Source organism: Drosophila willistoni (genome assembly GCF_018902025.1).
Source record: "Drosophila willistoni isolate 14030-0811.24 chromosome 2L unlocalized genomic scaffold, UCI_dwil_1.1 Seg196, whole genome shotgun sequence".
In the NCBI taxonomy this organism is placed as follows: Eukaryota; Metazoa; Arthropoda; class Insecta; order Diptera; family Drosophilidae; genus Drosophila; species Drosophila willistoni.
Genome location: NW_025814048.1, coordinates 7454674 through 7473511, shown reverse-complemented (window position 1 = coordinate 7473511; position 18838 = coordinate 7454674). Strand labels below are relative to the sequence as shown.

The 18838-nt window shown below is 43.5% G+C and overlaps 2 protein-coding genes across 10 annotated transcripts; one reads left to right on the top strand and one right to left on the bottom strand.

Moving 5' to 3' along the window:
* Positions 1–12: 12 nt before the first annotated feature.
* On the top strand, positions 13–2150 carry LOC6640331 (vesicular inhibitory amino acid transporter). Its single transcript, XM_002063078.4, has 2 exons — positions 13–511; positions 583–2150. The coding sequence occupies exons 1-2, from the start codon at positions 189–191 to the stop codon at positions 1877–1879; spliced, it is 1620 nt and encodes a 539-aa protein (XP_002063114.1). The 5' UTR covers positions 13–188; the 3' UTR covers positions 1880–2150.
* A 307-nt stretch (positions 2151–2457) lies between these two features.
* On the bottom strand, positions 2458–17656 carry LOC6640332. Of its 9 annotated transcripts, none has more exons than XM_047010222.1 (6): positions 15702–17656; positions 15333–15599; positions 15202–15269; positions 15072–15133; positions 12604–15012; positions 2458–5469 (listed from the first exon to the last, which is right to left on the bottom strand). In XM_047010222.1, the coding sequence occupies exons 1-6, from the start codon at positions 17235–17237 to the stop codon at positions 2573–2575; spliced, it is 7239 nt and encodes a 2412-aa protein (XP_046866178.1). In that variant the 5' UTR covers positions 17238–17656; the 3' UTR covers positions 2458–2572. The 9 variants fall into 9 exon arrangements, with proteins under 9 accessions (XP_046866178.1, XP_046866177.1, XP_046866176.1 ...); XM_047010221.1 differs by having other exon boundaries at positions 2458–6659; positions 12576–15012; positions 15702–17640; XM_047010220.1 differs by having other exon boundaries at positions 2458–5060; positions 5409–15012; positions 15702–17631.
* Positions 17657–18838: the final 1182 nt, after the last annotated feature.

Here is an 18838-nt window from a genome sequence, read left to right as displayed (position 1 = left end):
TATTAGTCTAAATCGAGTGAGAGAGCAAAAATTGAAAATCTGGATACAAAATCGATAAACTTCAACCCATATAAGAGTCAAGCATCGAATTGCCGCAGCTGCCGCCGTCATCTTCACCAAATCCACCCACCTACCACCCCCACCACCATCTGTAATATTTATCTAGAGTGTTAGTTCAAGCCACAACCATGTCATTCATAGCCAAATTGAAAGCCACACCATTGCCTCCATTGAAGAACATACTCAATGTGGCCGCTCAGACGGCCAGACAGGTTATTCCAGAACGCAAGGATTACGAGCAGCCACCTGGTAGTAGTATCCAGCAGCCACATCAAAAGGCCATGGAACTGGGCAATGACGAACAACCACCCACAGAGATGAGCTCAAATCCATTTAGAAATGGAGGGAATTGGTCAACCGAAGAGGATGGTGGAGGAGATTGTAAGACAGAATATCAGAGCACATCTTTTAATGAGTACGATGGGCGATACCAGCAAACCGATGGCTTCAGGTTAGTCTCCTTATTACTGTGGGTGGGACCTCTCTAACGCCCTGTTTCATTTCGTTTCATTCGCTTTATAGGCAAGGCAGTATTGCTTCCGAAGGTAGCTCATTCGTTTGCGAGGGTGAAGGTGGCGGCGGCTCCAAAATCGATGAATTTCAAGCTGCCTGGAATGTGACAAATGCCATCCAGGGTATGTTCATTGTTTCACTGCCGTTTGCAGTCCTTCATGGTGGCTACTGGGCCATTGTGGCCATGGTTGGCATTGCACACATCTGTTGCTATACGGGCAAAGTGCTGGTGCAATGTCTTTACGAACCGGATCCTGCAACTGGCCAGATGGTGCGCGTCCGGGATAGCTATGTGGCCATAGCCAAAGTCTGCTTTGGCCCCAAATTGGGAGCGCGGGCAGTGAGTATTGCCCAGCTGATTGAGCTACTGATGACCTGTATATTGTATGTGGTGGTCTGCGGAGATCTACTAGCTGGCACCTATCCGCAGGGATCCTTTGATTCTCGCTCATGGATGCTGTTCATAGGCATATTCTTGCTTCCCATGGGCTTTCTGAAATCCTTAAAGATGGTATCCACACTGTCATTCTGGTGCACAATGTCGCACATAGTGATAAATGCTGTTATTTTGGGCTATTGTCTTTTACAAATCGGTGACTGGGGATGGTCCAAGGTTCGGTTTAGCATTGACATGGAAAACTTTCCCATATCATTGGGAGTGATTGTCTTCTCGTACACATCACAGATATTTCTGCCAACCCTGGAGGGCAATATGATCGATCGATCCAAATTCAATTGGATGTTGGATTGGTCGCATATAGCTGCAGCCGTTTTCAAGGCTGGATTCGGGTACATCTGCTTTCTTACCTTCCAGAATGATACACAACAAGTGATTACCAATAATTTACACTCGCAAGGTTTTAAAGGCATGGTGAACTTCTTCCTTGTGATCAAGGCTATACTTAGCTACCCCTTGCCATACTATGCTGCCTGTGAGTTGCTCGAACGCAACTTCTTCCGTGGTCCGCCAAAAACACGATTTCCTACCATTTGGAATCTCGATGGTGAACTTAAGGTTTGGGGTCTCGGCTTTCGGGTTGGTGTCATTTTGAGCACAATTTTAATGGCCATTTTTATACCCCATTTTTCCATACTGATGGGATTTATTGGTAGCTTCACGGGCACTATGTTGAGCTTTATTTGGCCCTGCTACTTTCACATTAAGATCAAGGGTCATCTGTTAGATCAGAAGGAAATAGCAAAAGACTACCTCATTATAGCGCTGGGTGTGCTCTTCGGTGTCATTGGCATTTACGATTCGGGCAATGCCCTAATTAATGCATTCGAAATCGGTCTTCCATTTTAAACTAAATACTAAATTATGTACATACATATGTATGTACATGATGTAACTGTATCATAAGGCAACAAATACACAAACACAAAGTCTTCCAAACTAGTATAATGCCAATAATGAATGCAGTTGCATCCGTAAAGCAACAAAACGCAAACACAATAATAGTCTATAAGAATAATGCAACGCAAGTCTTCCAAATAATTGCAAACTAAAAATGTCTTCCAAACAAATATAATATACAACTAGTTTAAGCAAATCGAAATTATACATATACATATGTATAAATATATATATATACATATATATATATATGAAAGAGAAATATTTATGGTATTAATGCGTATTATAATATTTAGAAAATTTAATTTAACTTTATGAAAAATTAAAAAAAAAACGAACAGGAAAACAAAATCATAAACTGCGAAATGTAATAGATAGAACACATTGTTTGTTACCTATATATACCTTATATATCTTAAAACGACACTAGCATCTTTTGAAACTCTCAATAAAGACGTCATCTCCAGTTGATCCAAAAAAAAAACAAGTAAATTTTTTGTATTATTTTTCAAAAAATATATATGTACTTTCTTTATTTGTTAATATTATGTTTTCGTATAAAATATATAAAGTATTGTCATGGAAATGGGATATGTATTAGTGGAGGCAAAAGATATGTTTTCAGTTTTCTTGGACTGTTATTTAATTTGAAGTCTTGAAGAACTTATGATCTTGAGTACTTCTGGTATGTTGGAATGCACCTTGTTTGATCTTATGCACGGCACACGATGTGCTTGGGGCAGTGATGTATTCGCTTTTATAGAGACTGGAGCCGGTGAATTTATCATTGCCCAAACTAATGGAGGATTGATTTCCACGTCGAGTGGTAGTTATACGTTCGGTATGCCCGTGAACGTTGTAGGAGGGAAAATCTACACTGCTGCTGGAGACATGATGATGATGGCTACTACGATTGCGAGTTCCTCCTTGACCATGATGATGCGATGCAGATGAAAAATCAATTCCACCGCCCGAAACATGACTTCTTGTTATGGTCGAACGTTCAGTATTGGATTTACTATCGTTTCCGCCACCAGAAATAATGCGAGACATGGATGAAGAAGTATTCTTAGCGTTCTCCTTGTGCACACTACAAGTACGACGTTCAGTTGAAAAGCTATCGGTTTCCCGATTCTGTCGATGTATGCTGCTGTAACTCTGACGATCACCTCCATGAATCGTAGTACTTGCGGGCTGCTCGTGAAGATTTAAAATACTCTTGCGATGCATTTTACCATTGGATGATAGACTACTACTGTTTATCGCATTCGACTCGGTTGAAATGTTCTTGCGATGAAATACTGAGTTTGAGAAATCGGCTTCCGAAGATAGCTCACTCTTGCGATGATGGAAATGCTTGGATGAGCCGACTTGTGTTGTTGAGCTGCCTATTCCTATGTTACTTCCAGAAACTGCACGAGTTGTAGTCGTGTTACTAGCCAAATTATTGTTAGATTGATTTTCGGAAATAATACGTTGAGACGAAGAATTAGTGATGTTGCCGGTGACTGTTCTTCCGGTTGACACTCGATTTGTCGAGCCATTGGTCACATTGTTAGTGCTAGTGTGAAGAGCTCTAGTAGACGATTCTGATCCTGTTATTTGTTCTGTATTGACTGCAGTATTTTCAATAATGTTGTGAGTTTTTTGCATCGATGTTGTTTCTTTGTGAACACTTTGATTCTTTTCAATATTTGTCGTTGTTGTGTTCTTTGCCACATTTTCGATGACATTTATCTTTGCTGGTCTTCGTACATATTCCGTCTCGGGCTCCTTCTTGTGGCGACCTCCTACTACCGTAGTTACCTTCTTAGTTGAAACTACAATTAGACCATCAACGGGATTCTGGCTATTTGAGTCGACTTGTTTGATCGCATCCTTTCCAGAGACATAGTTCATTTGATTCGTTGTCTTTAGAATTGTGGTATCACTTCCCAAAGTGATCGATGAACTATTATGTTTATACTTTTGGGTACGTTGAACTTTATCAACTGCAGTCGAAGATTTATAATCTTCTTTTCTGGTCACTGTCATAGAGCCTTCTAATTTTAAGTTATCCACAGGGCGTTTTGGTGTTTCTCTTCGGGTTGTTTCACGTAACACAGTGCTATCCGTTTCGGTCTTTTCAGTAGTCCTATAAAACTCTCCCTCTGGCTTCAGATTGTCTTTCGGTTTCTTCTGTATTGGTCGCTCAGCAGGCTTATATGATGTTTTATCAGGCTTGAAGAATTCGCCCTCGACTTTGAGATTATCGATCGGTTTGACCTGGTCAGGTCTCTTAACATGATGATACTCTTCCTTTTGGGTGAAAGTCATTTCTCCTTCGGTTTTCAAGTTATCTTTACGAATAACAGTTTTCACCCTGTCACCCGGCTTAAACTTTGTTTTTTCTGGAATAGACATTTGTCCCTCTGGTTTTAAATTGTCTTGAGGTTTCTTTTGCGTTGGTCTTTCTCCTGGCTTGTAGCTTGTTTTCTCAGGTGTGTAGAACTCACCTTCAACTTTTAAGTTATCTTTGTGTTTCACAACAGTCACACGCTCACCAGGCTGATATTTTGGTTTTTCAAGAGTGCAAAACGAACCTTCTGGTTTCAGATTATCACTAGGTTTTACTTGCTGTGGTCTCTTTACATACTGATATTCCTCTTTTACAGTAAATGTCATTTCACCTTCAGTGCGAAGGTTATCCTGCCTGATAATTTTCTCCGTCTTTTCTGCTGGTTTAAAAACTTGTTTCTCGGGACTCACAAATTCACCCTCAGGCTTAAGATTGTCCACTGGCTTCTTTTGAACTGGTCTCTCAGCAGGCCTAAATCCAAGTTTCTCTGGAGTGTAGAACTCCCCTTCGGGTCGAAGATTATCTTCATGCCTGACTTGAGACGGTCTTTCACCTGGATTGTATTTCGGTTTTTCCGGGCTGTAGAATTCACCTTCAGGCCTCAAATTATCTTCTGGCTTCTTTTGTACAGGACGATCGGCAGGTTGAAAGCCTGGTTTGTGTGGAGCGAAAAATTCTCCTTCGGGCCGCAGATTATCCTCGTGCCTAACTTGGGAAGGCCTTTCGCCTGGTTTATATTTTGGTTTCTCTGGAGTGTAGAATTCTCCCTCTGGTCTGAGATTATCCTCTGGTCTAACTTGGGATGGTCTCTCTCCTGGCTTATATTTTGGTTTCGATGGGCTGTAGAATTCGCCTTCCGGTTTCAAGTTATCCGTTGGCTTCACTTGTCCAGGACGCACTACATATTGGTATTCTTCCTTTTCAATGAAAGTCATTTCACCTTCAGTGCGAAGGTTATCCTGCCTGATAATTTTCTCCGTTTTTTCCGCTGGTCTGAAAACTTGTTTCTCGGGAGTCACAAATTCACCCTCAGGTTTTAGATTGTCCAATGGTTTCTTTTGAACAGGTCTTTCAGCTGGCCTAAATCCAGGTTTCTCAGGTGTGTAAAATTCTCCCTCAGGACGCAGATTATCCTCTGGCCTAACTTGAGATGGTCTCTCCCCTGGCTTGTATTTCGGTTTCTCTGGGCTGTAGAATTCACCCTCTGGCCTCAAGTTATCCGTTGGCTTCACTTGTTCTGGACGCACTACATATTGGTATTCTTCCTTTTCAATGAAAGTCATTTCACCTTCAGTGCGTAAGTTATCCTTTCTGATTACCCTTTCGGTTTTTTCTGCTGGTTTAAAAACTTGTTTCTCGGGAGTCACAAATTCGCCTTCAGGTCTTAGATTATCCACTGGTCTTTTTTGAAGTGGTCTCTCAGCTGGCCTAAATCCTGGTTTTTCCGGAGTGTAGAATTCGCCCTCCGGTCTAAGATTGTCCTCTGGTCTAACTTGAGATGGTCTCTCTCCTGGCTTATATTTCGGTTTCTCAGGGCTGTAGAATTCACCCTCGGGTCTCAAATTATCTTCTGGCTTCTTCTGAACAGGACGCTCAGCAGGTTTGAATCCAGGTTTCTCTGGAGTGTAAAATTCTCCCTCAGGACGCAGATTATCCTCTGGTCTCACTTGAGATGGTCTCTCCCCTGGCTTGTATTTCGGTTTCTCAGGGCTGTAGAATTCACCCTCTGGCCTTAAGTTGTCTTCTGGTTTCTTCTGGACAGGACGCTCAGCAGGTTTAAAACCAGGTTTTTCTGGAGTGTAAAATTCTCCCTCAGGACGCAGATTATCCTCTGGTCTCACTTGAGATGGTCTCTCCCCTGGCTTGTATTTCGGTTTCTCAGGGCTGTAGAATTCACCCTTTGGCCTTAAGTTGTCTTCTGGCTTCTTCTGGACAGGACGCTCAGCAGGTTTAAAACCAGGTTTCTCTGGAGTGTAAAATTCTCCCTCAGGACGCAGATTATCCTCTGGCCTAACTTGAGATGGTCTCTCTCCTGGCTTATATTTTGGTTTCTCAGGGCTGTAGAATTCGCCCTCTGGCCTCAAGTTATCCGTTGGCTTCACTTGTTCTGGACGCACTACATATTGGTATTCTTCCTTTTCAATGAAAGTCATTTCACCTTCAGTGCGGAGGTTATCCTGCCTGATAATTTTCTCCGTTTTTTCCACTGGTCTGAAAACTTGTTTCTCGGGAGTCACAAATTCACCCTCAGGTTTTAGATTGTCCAATGGTTTCTTTTGAACAGGTCTTTCAGCTGGCCTAAATCCAGGTTTCTCAGGTGTGTAAAATTCTCCCTCAGGACGCAGATTATCCTCTGGCCTAACTTGAGATGGTCTCTCCCCTGGCTTGTATTTCGGTTTCTCCGGGCTGTAGAATTCACCCTCTGGCCTCAAGTTATCCGTTGGCTTCACTTGTTCTGGACGCACTACATATTGGTATTCTTCCTTTTCAATGAAAGTCATTTCACCTTCAGTGCGTAAGTTATCCTTTCTGATTACCCTTTCGGTTTTTTCTGCTGGTTTAAAAACTTGTTTCTCGGGAGTCACAAATTCGCCTTCAGGTCTTAGATTATCCACTGGTCTTTTTTGAAGTGGTCTCTCAGCTGGCCTAAATCCTGGTTTTTCCGGAGTGTAGAATTCGCCCTCCGGTCTAAGATTGTCCTCTGGTCTAACTTGAGATGGTCTCTCTCCTGGCTTGTATTTCGGTTTCTCAGGGCTGTAGAATTCACCCTCTGGCCTTAAGTTGTCTTCTGGCTTCTTCTGGACAGGACGCTCAGCAGGTTTGAAACCAGGTTTTTCTGGAGTGTAAAATTCTCCCTCAGGACGCAGATTATCCTCTGGTCTAACTTGAGATGGTCTCTCCCCTGGCTTGTATTTTGGTTTCTCAGGGCTGTAGAATTCGCCCTCTGGCCTCAAGTTATCCGTTGGCTTCACTTGTTCTGGACGCACTACATATTGGTATTCTTCCTTTTCAATGAAAGTCATTTCACCTTCAGTGCGAAGGTTATCCTGCCTGATAATTTTCTCCGTTTTTTCCGCTGGTCTGAAAACTTGTTTCTCGGGAGTCACAAATTCACCCTCAGGTTTTAGATTATCCACTGGTTTCTTTTGAACAGGTCTTTCAGCTGGCCTAAATCCAGGTTTCTCTGGTGTGTAGAATTCTCCCTCTGGTCTGAGATTATCCTCTGGCCTAACTTGAGATGGTCTCTCCCCTGGCTTGTATTTCGGTTTTTCTGGGCTGTAGAATTCACCCTCTGGTCTCAAATTATCATCTGGCTTCTTTTGGACAGGACGCTCAGCCGGTTTGAAACAAGGTTTTTCTGGAGTGTAAAATTCTCCCTCAGGACGCAGATTATCCTCTGGTCGCACTTGAGATGGTCTCTCCCCTGGCTTGTATTTCGGTTTCTCTGGGCTGTAGAATTCACCCTCTGGTCTCAAGTTATCTTCCGGCTTCTTCTGGACAGGACGCTCCGCAGGTTTGAAACCAGGTTTTTCTGGAGTGTAAAATTCGCCCTCCGGTCTGAGATTATCCTCTGGCCTAACTTGAGATGGTCTCTCCCCTGGCTTGTATTTCGGTTTCTCTGGGCTGTAGAATTCACCCTCTGGTCTCAAGTTATCTTCCGGCTTCTTCTGGACAGGACGCTCTGCAGGTTTGAAACCAGGTTTCTCTGGAGTGTAAAATTCTCCCTCAGGACGCAGATTATCCTCTGGTCTGACTTGAGATGGTCTCTCCCCTGGCTTGTATTTCGGTTTCTCAGGGCTGTAGAATTCACCCTCTGGCCTTAAGTTGTCTTCTGGCTTCTTCTGGACAGGACGCTCAGCAGGTTTAAAACCAGGTTTCTCTGGAGTGTAAAATTCTCCCTCAGGACGCAGATTATCCTCTGGTCTCACTTGAGATGGTCTCTCCCCTGGCTTGTATTTCGGTTTCTCAGGGCTGTAGAATTCACCCTCTGGCCTTAAGTTGTCTTCTGGCTTCTTCTGGACAGGACGCTCAGCAGGTTTAAAACCAGGTTTCTCTGGAGTGTAAAATTCTCCCTCAGGACGCAGATTATCCTCTGGCCTAACTTGAGATGGTCTCTCTCCTGGCTTATATTTTGGTTTCTCAGGGCTGTAGAATTCGCCCTCTGGCCTCAAGTTATCCGTTGGCTTCACTTGTTCTGGACGCACTACATATTGGTATTCTTCCCTTTCAATGAAAGTCATTTCACCTTCAGTGCGGAGGTTATCCTGCCTGATAATTTTCTCCGTTTTTTCCGCTGGTCTGAAAACTTGTTTCTCGGGAGTCACAAATTCACCCTCAGGTTTTAGATTGTCCACCGGTTTCTTTTGAACAGGTCTTTCAGCTGGCCTAAATCCAGGTTTCTCTGGTGTGTAGAATTCTCCCTCTGGTCTGAGATTATCCTCTGGTCTAACTTGAGATGGTCTCTCCCCTGGCTTGTATTTCGGTTTCTCTGGGCTGTAGAATTCACCCTCTGGTCTCAAGTTATCTTCCGGCTTCTTCTGGACAGGACGCTCTGCAGGTTTGAAACCAGGTTTTTCTGGAGTGTAAAATGCTCCCTCAGGACGCAGATTATCCTCTGGTCTCACTTGAGATGGTCTCTCCCCTGGCTTGTATTTCGGTTTCTCAGGGCTGTAGAATTCACCCTCTGGCCTTAAGTTGTCTTCTGGCTTCTTCTGGACAGGACGCTCAGCAGGTTTAAAACCAGGTTTCTCTGGAGTGTAAAATTCTCCCTCAGGACGCAGATTATCCTCTGGCCTAACTTGAGATGGTCTCTCTCCTGGCTTATATTTTGGTTTCTCAGGGCTGTAGAATTCGCCCTCTGGCCTCAAGTTATCCGTTGGCTTCACTTGTTCTGGACGCACTACATATTGGTATTCTTCCTTTTCAATGAAAGTCATTTCACCTTCAGTGCGAAGGTTATCCTGCCTGATAATTTTCTCCGTTTTTTCCGCTGGTCTGAAAACTTGTTTCTCGGGAGTCACAAATTCACCCTCAGGTTTTAGATTGTCCACTGGTTTCTTTTGAACAGGTCTTTCAGCTGGCCTAAATCCAGGTTTCTCTGGTGTGTAGAATTCTCCCTCTGGTCTGAGATTATCCTCTGGCCTAACTTGAGATGGTCTCTCCCCTGGCTTGTATTTCGGTTTCTCTGGGCTGTAGAATTCACCCTCTGGCCTTAAGTTGTCTTCTGGCTTTTTCTGGACAGGACGCTCAGCAGGTTTAAAACCAGGTTTTTCTGGAGTGTAAAATTCTCCCTCAGGACGCAGATTATCCTCTGGTCTAACTTGAGATGGTCTCTCCCCTGGCTTGTATTTCGGTTTCTCTGGGCTGTAGAATTCACCCTCTGGCCTTAAGTTGTCTTCTGGCTTCTTCTGGACAGGACGCTCAGCAGGTTTAAAACCAGGTTTCTCTGGAGTGTAAAATTCTCCCTCAGGACGCAGATTATCCTCTGGCCTAACTTGAGATGGTCTCTCTCCTGGCTTATATTTTGGTTTCTCAGGGCTGTAGAATTCGCCCTCCGGCCTCAAGTTATCCGTTGGCTTCACTTGTTCTGGACGCACTACATATTGGTATTCTTCCTTTTCAATGAAAGTCATTTCACCTTCAGTGCGGAGGTTATCCTGCCTGATAATTTTCTCCGTTTTTTCCGCTGGTCTGAAAACTTGTTTCTCGGGAGTCACAAATTCACCCTCAGGTTTTAGATTATCCACTGGTTTCTTTTGAACAGGTCTTTCAGCTGGCCTAAATCCAGGTTTCTCTGGTGTGTAGAATTCTCCCTCTGGTCTGAGATTATCCTCTGGCCTAACTTGAGATGGTCTCTCCCCTGGCTTGTATTTCGGTTTTTCTGGGCTGTAGAATTCACCCTCTGGTCTCAAATTATCATCTGGCTTCTTTTGGACAGGACGCTCAGCCGGTTTGAAACAAGGTTTTTCTGGAGTGTAAAATTCTCCCTCAGGACGCAGATTATCCTCTGGTCGCACTTGAGATGGTCTCTCCCCTGGCTTGTATTTCGGTTTCTCTGGGCTGTAGAATTCACCCTCTGGTCTCAAGTTATCTTCCGGCTTCTTCTGGACAGGACGCTCCGCAGGTTTGAAACCAGGTTTTTCTGGAGTGTAAAATTCGCCCTCCGGTCTGAGATTATCCTCTGGCCTAACTTGAGATGGTCTCTCCCCTGGCTTGTATTTCGGTTTTTCTGGGCTGTAGAATTCACCCTCTGGTCTCAAATTATCTTCTGGCTTCTTTTGGACAGGACGCTCAGCCGGTTTGAAACCAGGTTTTTCTGGAGTGTAAAATTCTCCCTCAGGACGCAGATTATCCTCTGGTCGCACTTGAGATGGTCTCTCCCCTGGCTTGTATTTCGGTTTCTCTGGGCTGTAGAATTCACCCTCTGGCCTTAAGTTGTCTTCTGGCTTCTTCTGGACAGGACGCTCAGCAGGTTTAAAACCAGGTTTTTCTGGAGTGTAAAATTCTCCCTCAGGACGCAGATTATCCTCTGGTCTAACTTGAGATGGTCTCTCTCCTGGCTTATATTTCGGTTTCTCAGGGCTGTAGAATTCACCCTCGGGTTTCAAATTATCTTCTGGCTTCTTCTGAACAGGACGCTCAGCAGGTTTGAATCCAGGTTTCTCTGGAGCGTAAAATTCTCCTTCGGGCCGCAAATTATCTTCGTGCCTGACTTGAGAAGGCCTTTCGCCTGCCTTATATTTTGGCTTCTCTGGGCTGTAGAATTCGCCTTCGGGTCTCAAATTATCAGTTGGCTTCACTTGTTCAGGTCGCACTACATATTGGTATTCTTCTCTTTCAATGAAAGTCATTTCACCTTCAGTGCGTAAGTTATCCTTTCTGATTACCCTTTCGGTTTTTTCTGCTGGTTTAAAAACTTGTTTCTCGGGAGTCACAAATTCGCCTTCAGGTCTTAGATTATCCACTGGTCTTTTTTGAAGTGGTCTCTCAGCTGGCCTAAATCCTGGTTTTTCCGGAGTGTAGAATTCGCCCTCCGGTCTGAGATTGTCCTCTGGTCTAACTTGAGATGGTCTCTCTCCTGGCTTATATTTCGGTTTCTCAGGGCTGTAGAATTCACCCTCGGGTCTCAAATTATCTTCTGGCTTCTTCTGGACAGGACGCTCAGCAGGTTTGAAACCAGGTTTCTCTGGAGCGTAAAATTCTCCTTCGGGCCGCAAATTATCTTCGTGCCTGACTTGAGAAGGCCTTTCGCCTGGCTTATATTTTGGCTTCTCGGGGCTGTAGAATTCGCCTTCGGGTCTCAAGTTATCCGTTGGCTTCACTTGTTCTGGACGCACTACATATTGGTATTCTTCCTTTTCAATGAAAGTCATTTCACCTTCAGTGCGTAAGTTATCCTTTCTGATTACCCTTTCGGTTTTTTCTGCTGGTTTAAAAACTTGTTTCTCGGGAGTCACAAATTCGCCTTCAGGTCTTAGATTATCAACTGGTCTTTTTTGAAGTGGTCTCTCAGCTGGCCTAAATCCTGGTTTTTCCGGAGTGTAAAATTCGCCCTCCGGTCTGAGATTGTCCTCTGGTCTAACTTGAGATGGTCTCTCTCCTGGCTTATATTTTGGTTTCTCAGGGCTGTAGAATTCACCCTCGGGTCTCAAATTATCTTCTGGCTTCTTCTGGACAGGACGCTCAGCAGGTTTAAAACCAGGTTTCTCTGGAGTGTAAAATTCTCCCTCAGGACGCAGATTATCCTCTGGCCTAACTTGAGATGGTCTCTCTCCTGGCTTATATTTTGGTTTCTCAGGGCTGTAGAATTCGCCCTCCGGCCTCAAGTTATCCGTTGGCTTCACTTGTTCTGGACGCACTACATATTGGTATTCTTCCTTTTCAATGAAAGTCATTTCACCTTCAGTGCGGAGGTTATCCTGCCTGATAATTTTCTCCGTTTTTTCCGCTGGTCTGAAAACTTGTTTCTCGGGAGTCACAAATTCACCCTCAGGTTTTAGATTATCCACTGGTTTCTTTTGAACAGGTCTTTCAGCTGGCCTAAATCCAGGTTTCTCTGGTGTGTAGAATTCTCCCTCTGGTCTGAGATTATCCTCTGGCCTAACTTGAGATGGTCTCTCCCCTGGCTTGTATTTCGGTTTTTCTGGGCTGTAGAATTCACCCTCTGGTCTCAAATTATCATCTGGCTTCTTTTGGACAGGACGCTCAGCCGGTTTGAAACAAGGTTTTTCTGGAGTGTAAAATTCTCCCTCAGGACGCAGATTATCCTCTGGTCGCACTTGAGATGGTCTCTCCCCTGGCTTGTATTTCGGTTTCTCTGGGCTGTAGAATTCACCCTCTGGTCTCAAGTTATCTTCCGGCTTCTTCTGGACAGGACGCTCCGCAGGTTTGAAACCAGGTTTTTCTGGAGTGTAAAATTCGCCCTCCGGTCTGAGATTATCCTCTGGCCTAACTTGAGATGGTCTCTCCCCTGGCTTGTATTTCGGTTTTTCTGGGCTGTAGAATTCACCCTCTGGTCTCAAATTATCTTCTGGCTTCTTTTGGACAGGACGCTCAGCCGGTTTGAAACCAGGTTTTTCTGGAGTGTAAAATTCTCCCTCAGGACGCAGATTATCCTCTGGTCGCACTTGAGATGGTCTCTCCCCTGGCTTGTATTTCGGTTTCTCTGGGCTGTAGAATTCACCCTCTGGCCTTAAGTTGTCTTCTGGCTTCTTCTGGACAGGACGCTCAGCAGGTTTAAAACCAGGTTTTTCTGGAGTGTAAAATTCTCCCTCAGGACGCAGATTATCCTCTGGTCTAACTTGAGATGGTCTCTCTCCTGGCTTATATTTCGGTTTCTCAGGGCTGTAGAATTCACCCTCGGGTTTCAAATTATCTTCTGGCTTCTTCTGAACAGGACGCTCAGCAGGTTTGAATCCATGTTTCTCTGGAGCGTAAAATTCTCCTTCGGGCCGCAAATTATCTTCGTGCCTGACTTGAGAAGGCCTTTCGCCTGCCTTATATTTTGGCTTCTCTGGGCTGTAGAATTCGCCTTCGGGTCTCAAGTTATCCGTTGGCTTCACTTGTTCTGGACGCACTACATATTGGTATTCTTCCTTTTCAATGAAAGTCATTTCACCTTCAGTGCGTAAGTTATCCTTTCTGATTACCCTTTCGGTTTTTTCTGCTGGTTTAAAAACTTGTTTCTCGGGAGTCACAAATTCGCCTTCAGGTCTTAGATTATCAACTGGTCTTTTTTGAAGTGGTCTCTCAGCTGGCCTAAATCCTGGTTTTTCCGGAGTGTAAAATTCGCCCTCCGGTCTGAGATTGTCCTCTGGTCTAACTTGAGATGGTCTCTCTCCTGGCTTATATTTTGGTTTCTCAGGGCTGTAGAATTCACCCTCGGGTCTCAAATTATCTTCTGGCTTCTTCTGGACAGGACGCTCAGCAGGTTTGAAACCAGGTTTCTCTGGAGCGTAAAATTCTCCTTCGGGCCGCAAATTATCTTCGTGCCTGACTTGAGAAGGCCTTTCGCCTGGCTTATATTTTGGCTTCTCGGGGCTGTAGAATTCGCCTTCGGGTCTCAAGTTATCCGTTGGCTTCACTTGTTCTGGACGCACTACATATTGGTATTCTTCCTTTTCAATGAAAGTCATTTCACCTTCAGTGCGTAAGTTATCCTTTCTGATTACCCTTTCGGTTTTTTCTGCTGGTTTAAAAACTTGTTTCTCGGGAGTCACAAATTCGCCTTCAGGTCTTAGATTATCCACTGGTCTTTTTTGAAGTGGTCTCTCAGCTGGCCTAAATCCTGGTTTTTCCGGAGTGTAGAACTCCCCTTCGGGTCGAAGATTATCTTCATGCCTGACTTGGGAAGGTCTTTCACCTGGTTTGTATTTCGGTTTTTCCGGGCTATAGAATTCACCTTCAGGCCTTAAATTATCCTCTGGCTTCTTTTGCACAGGACGATCGGCTGGTTGAAAGCCTGGTTTGTGTGGAGCGTAAAATTCTCCTTCGGGCCGCAGATTATCCTGGTGCCTCACTTGGGAAGGCCTTTCGCCTGGTTTATATTTTGGTTTCTCTGGGCTGTAAAATTCGCCTTCCGGTTTTAAGTTATCCGTTGGCTTCACTTGTTCAGGTCGCACTACATATTCGTATTCTTCTCTTTCGATGAAAATCATTTCACCTTCAGTGCGTAGGTTATCCTTTCTGATTACCCTTTCGGTTTTTTCTGCTGGTTTAAAAACATGTTTCTCTGGAGTCACAAATTCGCCTTCAGGTCTTAGATTATCCACTGGCCTTTTTTGAACTGGTCTTTCAGCTGGCCTAAATCCAGTTTTCTCTGGAGTGTAAAATTCTCCTTCGGGTTTCAAGTTATCTTGATGTCGAACTTGAGTTGGACGATCTCCCGGCTGATATTTTGGCTTTTCTGGACTATAAAATTCTCCTTCCGGTTTCAGATTATCCGTTGGCTTCACATAACCAGGACGTGTAGTGTATTGGTATTCTTCCTTTTCAACAAACGTCATTTCTCCTTCTGTACGTAAGTTGTCAGCATGTACAATTTTCTCCCGCCTCTCAGATGGTTTATACGGTTCCTTTTCTGGTACTAAAAATTCGCCTTCTGTTTTTAAATTATCCTCCGGTTTCTTGATGACAATATAGTCCACTAGAATCTCTTCGTTTGTCGGAATGTTTTTGTCTTTTTTCAAATCTTTCTTCGACCAAGTGTTAGTGCGAATTCTTGTGTATGTTTCGCCAATTGTATCTATTGGATAAAGATAATTTTATTATTTCAAAATCTATAATTTAAAAATTAAAACATACCATCTGTTTCCACAAAGACTTTTTCTGTGTTTTTTGTTGTGCTGGTGGAGCAATGATGACGTCTAGAATGGAAATTTGAAATGAGTCTTGAAAAATCATAATTGATAAGAAGGCTTATGTTTGTACATACCCGCAAGTGCAGATTTCACAGATACACCTTTCACTATGTGTCGATGTCTTATTTTTGGCGACTCCACGCTATTAAAAAAAGATAACATTATAAATCGTTTGATATACATATACTTATGTATATGTACTTACGTTTCTTGAATCGTCTAAGCGTTGCTTATCAGTTCGCACATAATCGATCTCATCATAAATATTTTCGGTAATATTTTTGTGTTTCGATGTCTCGTTTAGATTCAGTGTGATATTTTCATTATTTTCGGATATTGATGTATTCTTCTCAATTTCCACAAATTCATCCACATATATTGTCTTTTTGGGAGTCTCGACAATTTTTTCAATAACATCCGTGTGCACCTTTTCGTCTAGGACACGCCAATCATTAATGCTAGCATCGAAAATCTATAAAAATTAAATTGAATTAATTTTTTAGTATGCTTCGTTCGGACTCCACACGCATGACTTGACTGGCCATGCCTTTAAGAACATATGTATTGTACATACCTTAGTCACCTCCGTGGTAGTTGTTATGTTTGCCACATCGGTATTATCTTTCTCGATTTCACGAGCAATGTCATTGGGCACAAAAGCTTTCGTATCAGTGAACGATTTTTCATCCACTACAGTCCATTTGCCAAGCTTTGTGTCGTACACCTTGGTTGTATATGTTGTTGTTGTTGTATTTATGACATCATCTACTATTTCGGGATAGCCCAAATCATGGGTACTATCACAAGTCCGTTCATCCACCACACGCCATCTATTGTTGCGTTTGTCGTATATCTTCTTCTTATATGTGACCTTATAGCTACCATCCGATTCCTTGCTGACGTAGCGTTCAAAGGTCGGTTGCTTTTTGTTTGCAATTTGGGTGGAGCCATCGCTAAACTCGCTCCAAGTTTTCGTTTTCACATCGTAGACTTCCTTCTTGGAGCTAGATTTTAATTGTTTACTGCTGCTGCTGCTTCTATGAGTTGTGCTTTCGGTGGCCTCCTGACTGGTCTTGGAGTTCTTTGCCAAGGAAGTGGATAGCGATGATGATGATGTTTTATCACTACTAACAGCTGTTTGTGACGTTGCCTTTGTTGTGGCCGACGACCCAGACAGAGTGGCAACCGGTTGTCTTTCGCGCGACGATGACGACGTCACAGTTGTTGCTGCCGTTTCAGCTGTTCTTTTTGTTGTTGTTGCCGATGTTGAGGTTGATGACGCACCATTGACACCCACAGTAGAAATTTCTGTCTTTGGCACGCTTCGAGATTCTCTCAAATTAATAACGCCGCTGCTGGCGTTGACGTCGCTGCTGCTGGTGATTGTGTTTGTATTTGTGTTGGAGTCAAAGTCGAAGCCAACCTGTTTGCTGCTCGATGATGTCATACCGGTAATAGCAGCAGCAGCAGCGTTGGTGGCGGTGGCGACTCTCTCGCTTGCAATGAGCGTTTCGTTGGCACTCCGACTAGAACTGGTTGTGGACTCAAAGTAACTGGTGCTGCTCGTTGCCTGTTGCTCCCGCTGCTGCGATGAGGAGGTGGATTGAAAGGATTTTGACACATTTCCACTGCTGGACAAACCACCAGTGATCTCTACCACTTCGATGGGTACCGAGAATACAGGTTCCTTTTTTTCACTTTCAAGCAAATCAACGGACGATATTATTTTCTCATTCGAGTAATCTCGGGAGATCTTTGAGCTGCTGCTGCTGCTATACTGAGATTGCGCTGTGTAGGATTGTGATTGTGTGGAGGAGGATGATTTGGCAGCCTTAGTGCTATAGCTACTAATGCCAGCCGCTGCCTGTGAAGTTGATGGCAGAGATGTGATCCCACCGCCATACGACACCGATTCATGCTCCATTGAGGTGGAGCTCGTGTTTGTTGTCAGTGTGGCCTGAGCATCGGGTCCAAGTTTTTTGGTTAATTTGGTAGCCGAGGCCGTTGACGATGTTGTTGTGGTTGATGTTGCTGGCGGCAGTTGCTGCTGCTGCTGCTGCTGCTGTTGCTGTTGAGACACTTGTTTCTTTTTATTGCTTTTTGATACCATTTTGTTGGCGTTGCTTTTGACACAGATGAGGTAATCACTGACACTGACTCTCTGCACCTGAGATAACTTTTGCTATTTTAATGGCTTGATTGAACAAATTTTCAATTATTTGTCGTTTCGTTCACTGTTATTAATCACAATTATGGCTTAGCACTTAAAATGTTGAAGTTGTTGATGTTGGAAGGTTTCTTTTACTGGCGATTAGGATTATTAGGCGTAATAATTTCCACCGCGGAATGTCGAAATACTTATTTTTAAATTATTATTATGTGTATATATATAGGTACATATATATGTATGAATGAATAGGCACACAGGCACCGGCGACGACGGCGACACTCGAGCGTGTATGAGTGTTGGGGGGAAAAAAAAAGCTTAGCACGCACACACACACAAAGATGAATTCCGAGACAGAGATACTTTTTGTTGTTTTTTTTATTATTGCTTAGATGCTATGTGGCAGATTTCGAATGTATTCCAATGTTCGGATGTTCGGAGCACTTTTTAAGATCAGCAACCGTCGCGAAGCACAACTCAAACCGTACTGATCAGTCGTTGCGGTTGTCTGGAACCACTTTTTGACTATCTCTGCCCGATGGCAGCAGCGTCAGCGCCAGTCGAGCGTTCGCTTTGAGCTTTATGGCTAATGGGTGCGAGCGAGAGACCCGAATCAGTCTAAGCAAAAAGGCTAAAAACAAAAAACAAAAACCAAAATAAAAGAAAAATAATAATAATAAAAAAAACGAGCCAGGCCTGGACTGAACTGAACTGGCGTAGGTAGCAGAGTATCCGACGGATGCGTAGGCCGGTTGCTTGGCTTGTCTTGGCTTGGCTTGTCTTGGTTGCTTGCCACGCAATCCGGAGTTGAGTTCAATAAGCCAATGTAAAAACAAAAAAAAACTTGGCACTTTTGTGAAAGTGGCAAACAAAAGTAACAGATGCATGATGAGTGCCAAAGGCATCAGCATCGACAGCGTCATCTCTCTCTCTCACAGTCGATCGATCCGTCACCAAAATTGGCCTGGTCTTCTATGACTATTACTGACTATGTCTGACGGATGCACAATTAAAATATTAATAATAACTGTCACTGATTAGTCAGCAACATATTCTCCGGCGCTACGTGGGCGCCCCTTCTAGACTCCATCTCGGGTAAAAAATAAAATAAAAAAAGAAAACAAAACGATATATATGTATATATAAATGTTTGAATGTATTTTTTTGCAGTCGGTTTTTGTTGAATTTTATTGACTAATTGATTTATGCCGGCCTTTCTGAGTGGGTGTAGATGATATGTATAATTCAAGTGGATATAACCAAATTAGGATAAACTTACAGTTCAAAACTGCATCATAAAATCGTCTCAGAACCTCAGACAGTTAGACAGTTGTGAGAGGTTGAGGTCTAAATAATCTGACCTCCAAAATTAGAAGCAAATCTTTTTGTGGAAGCCATCAAAAAGTTAAGCTAAACTCAATTGTTGTTTAATTCAAAACTGACGTCATATATACTAGACGACAACAACAACAACAAAAACTCATTTTCATGCCCAAGCTACAAGCAATCAAAACTTGTTTGCCTGGGTACAGCAAAACCGAATG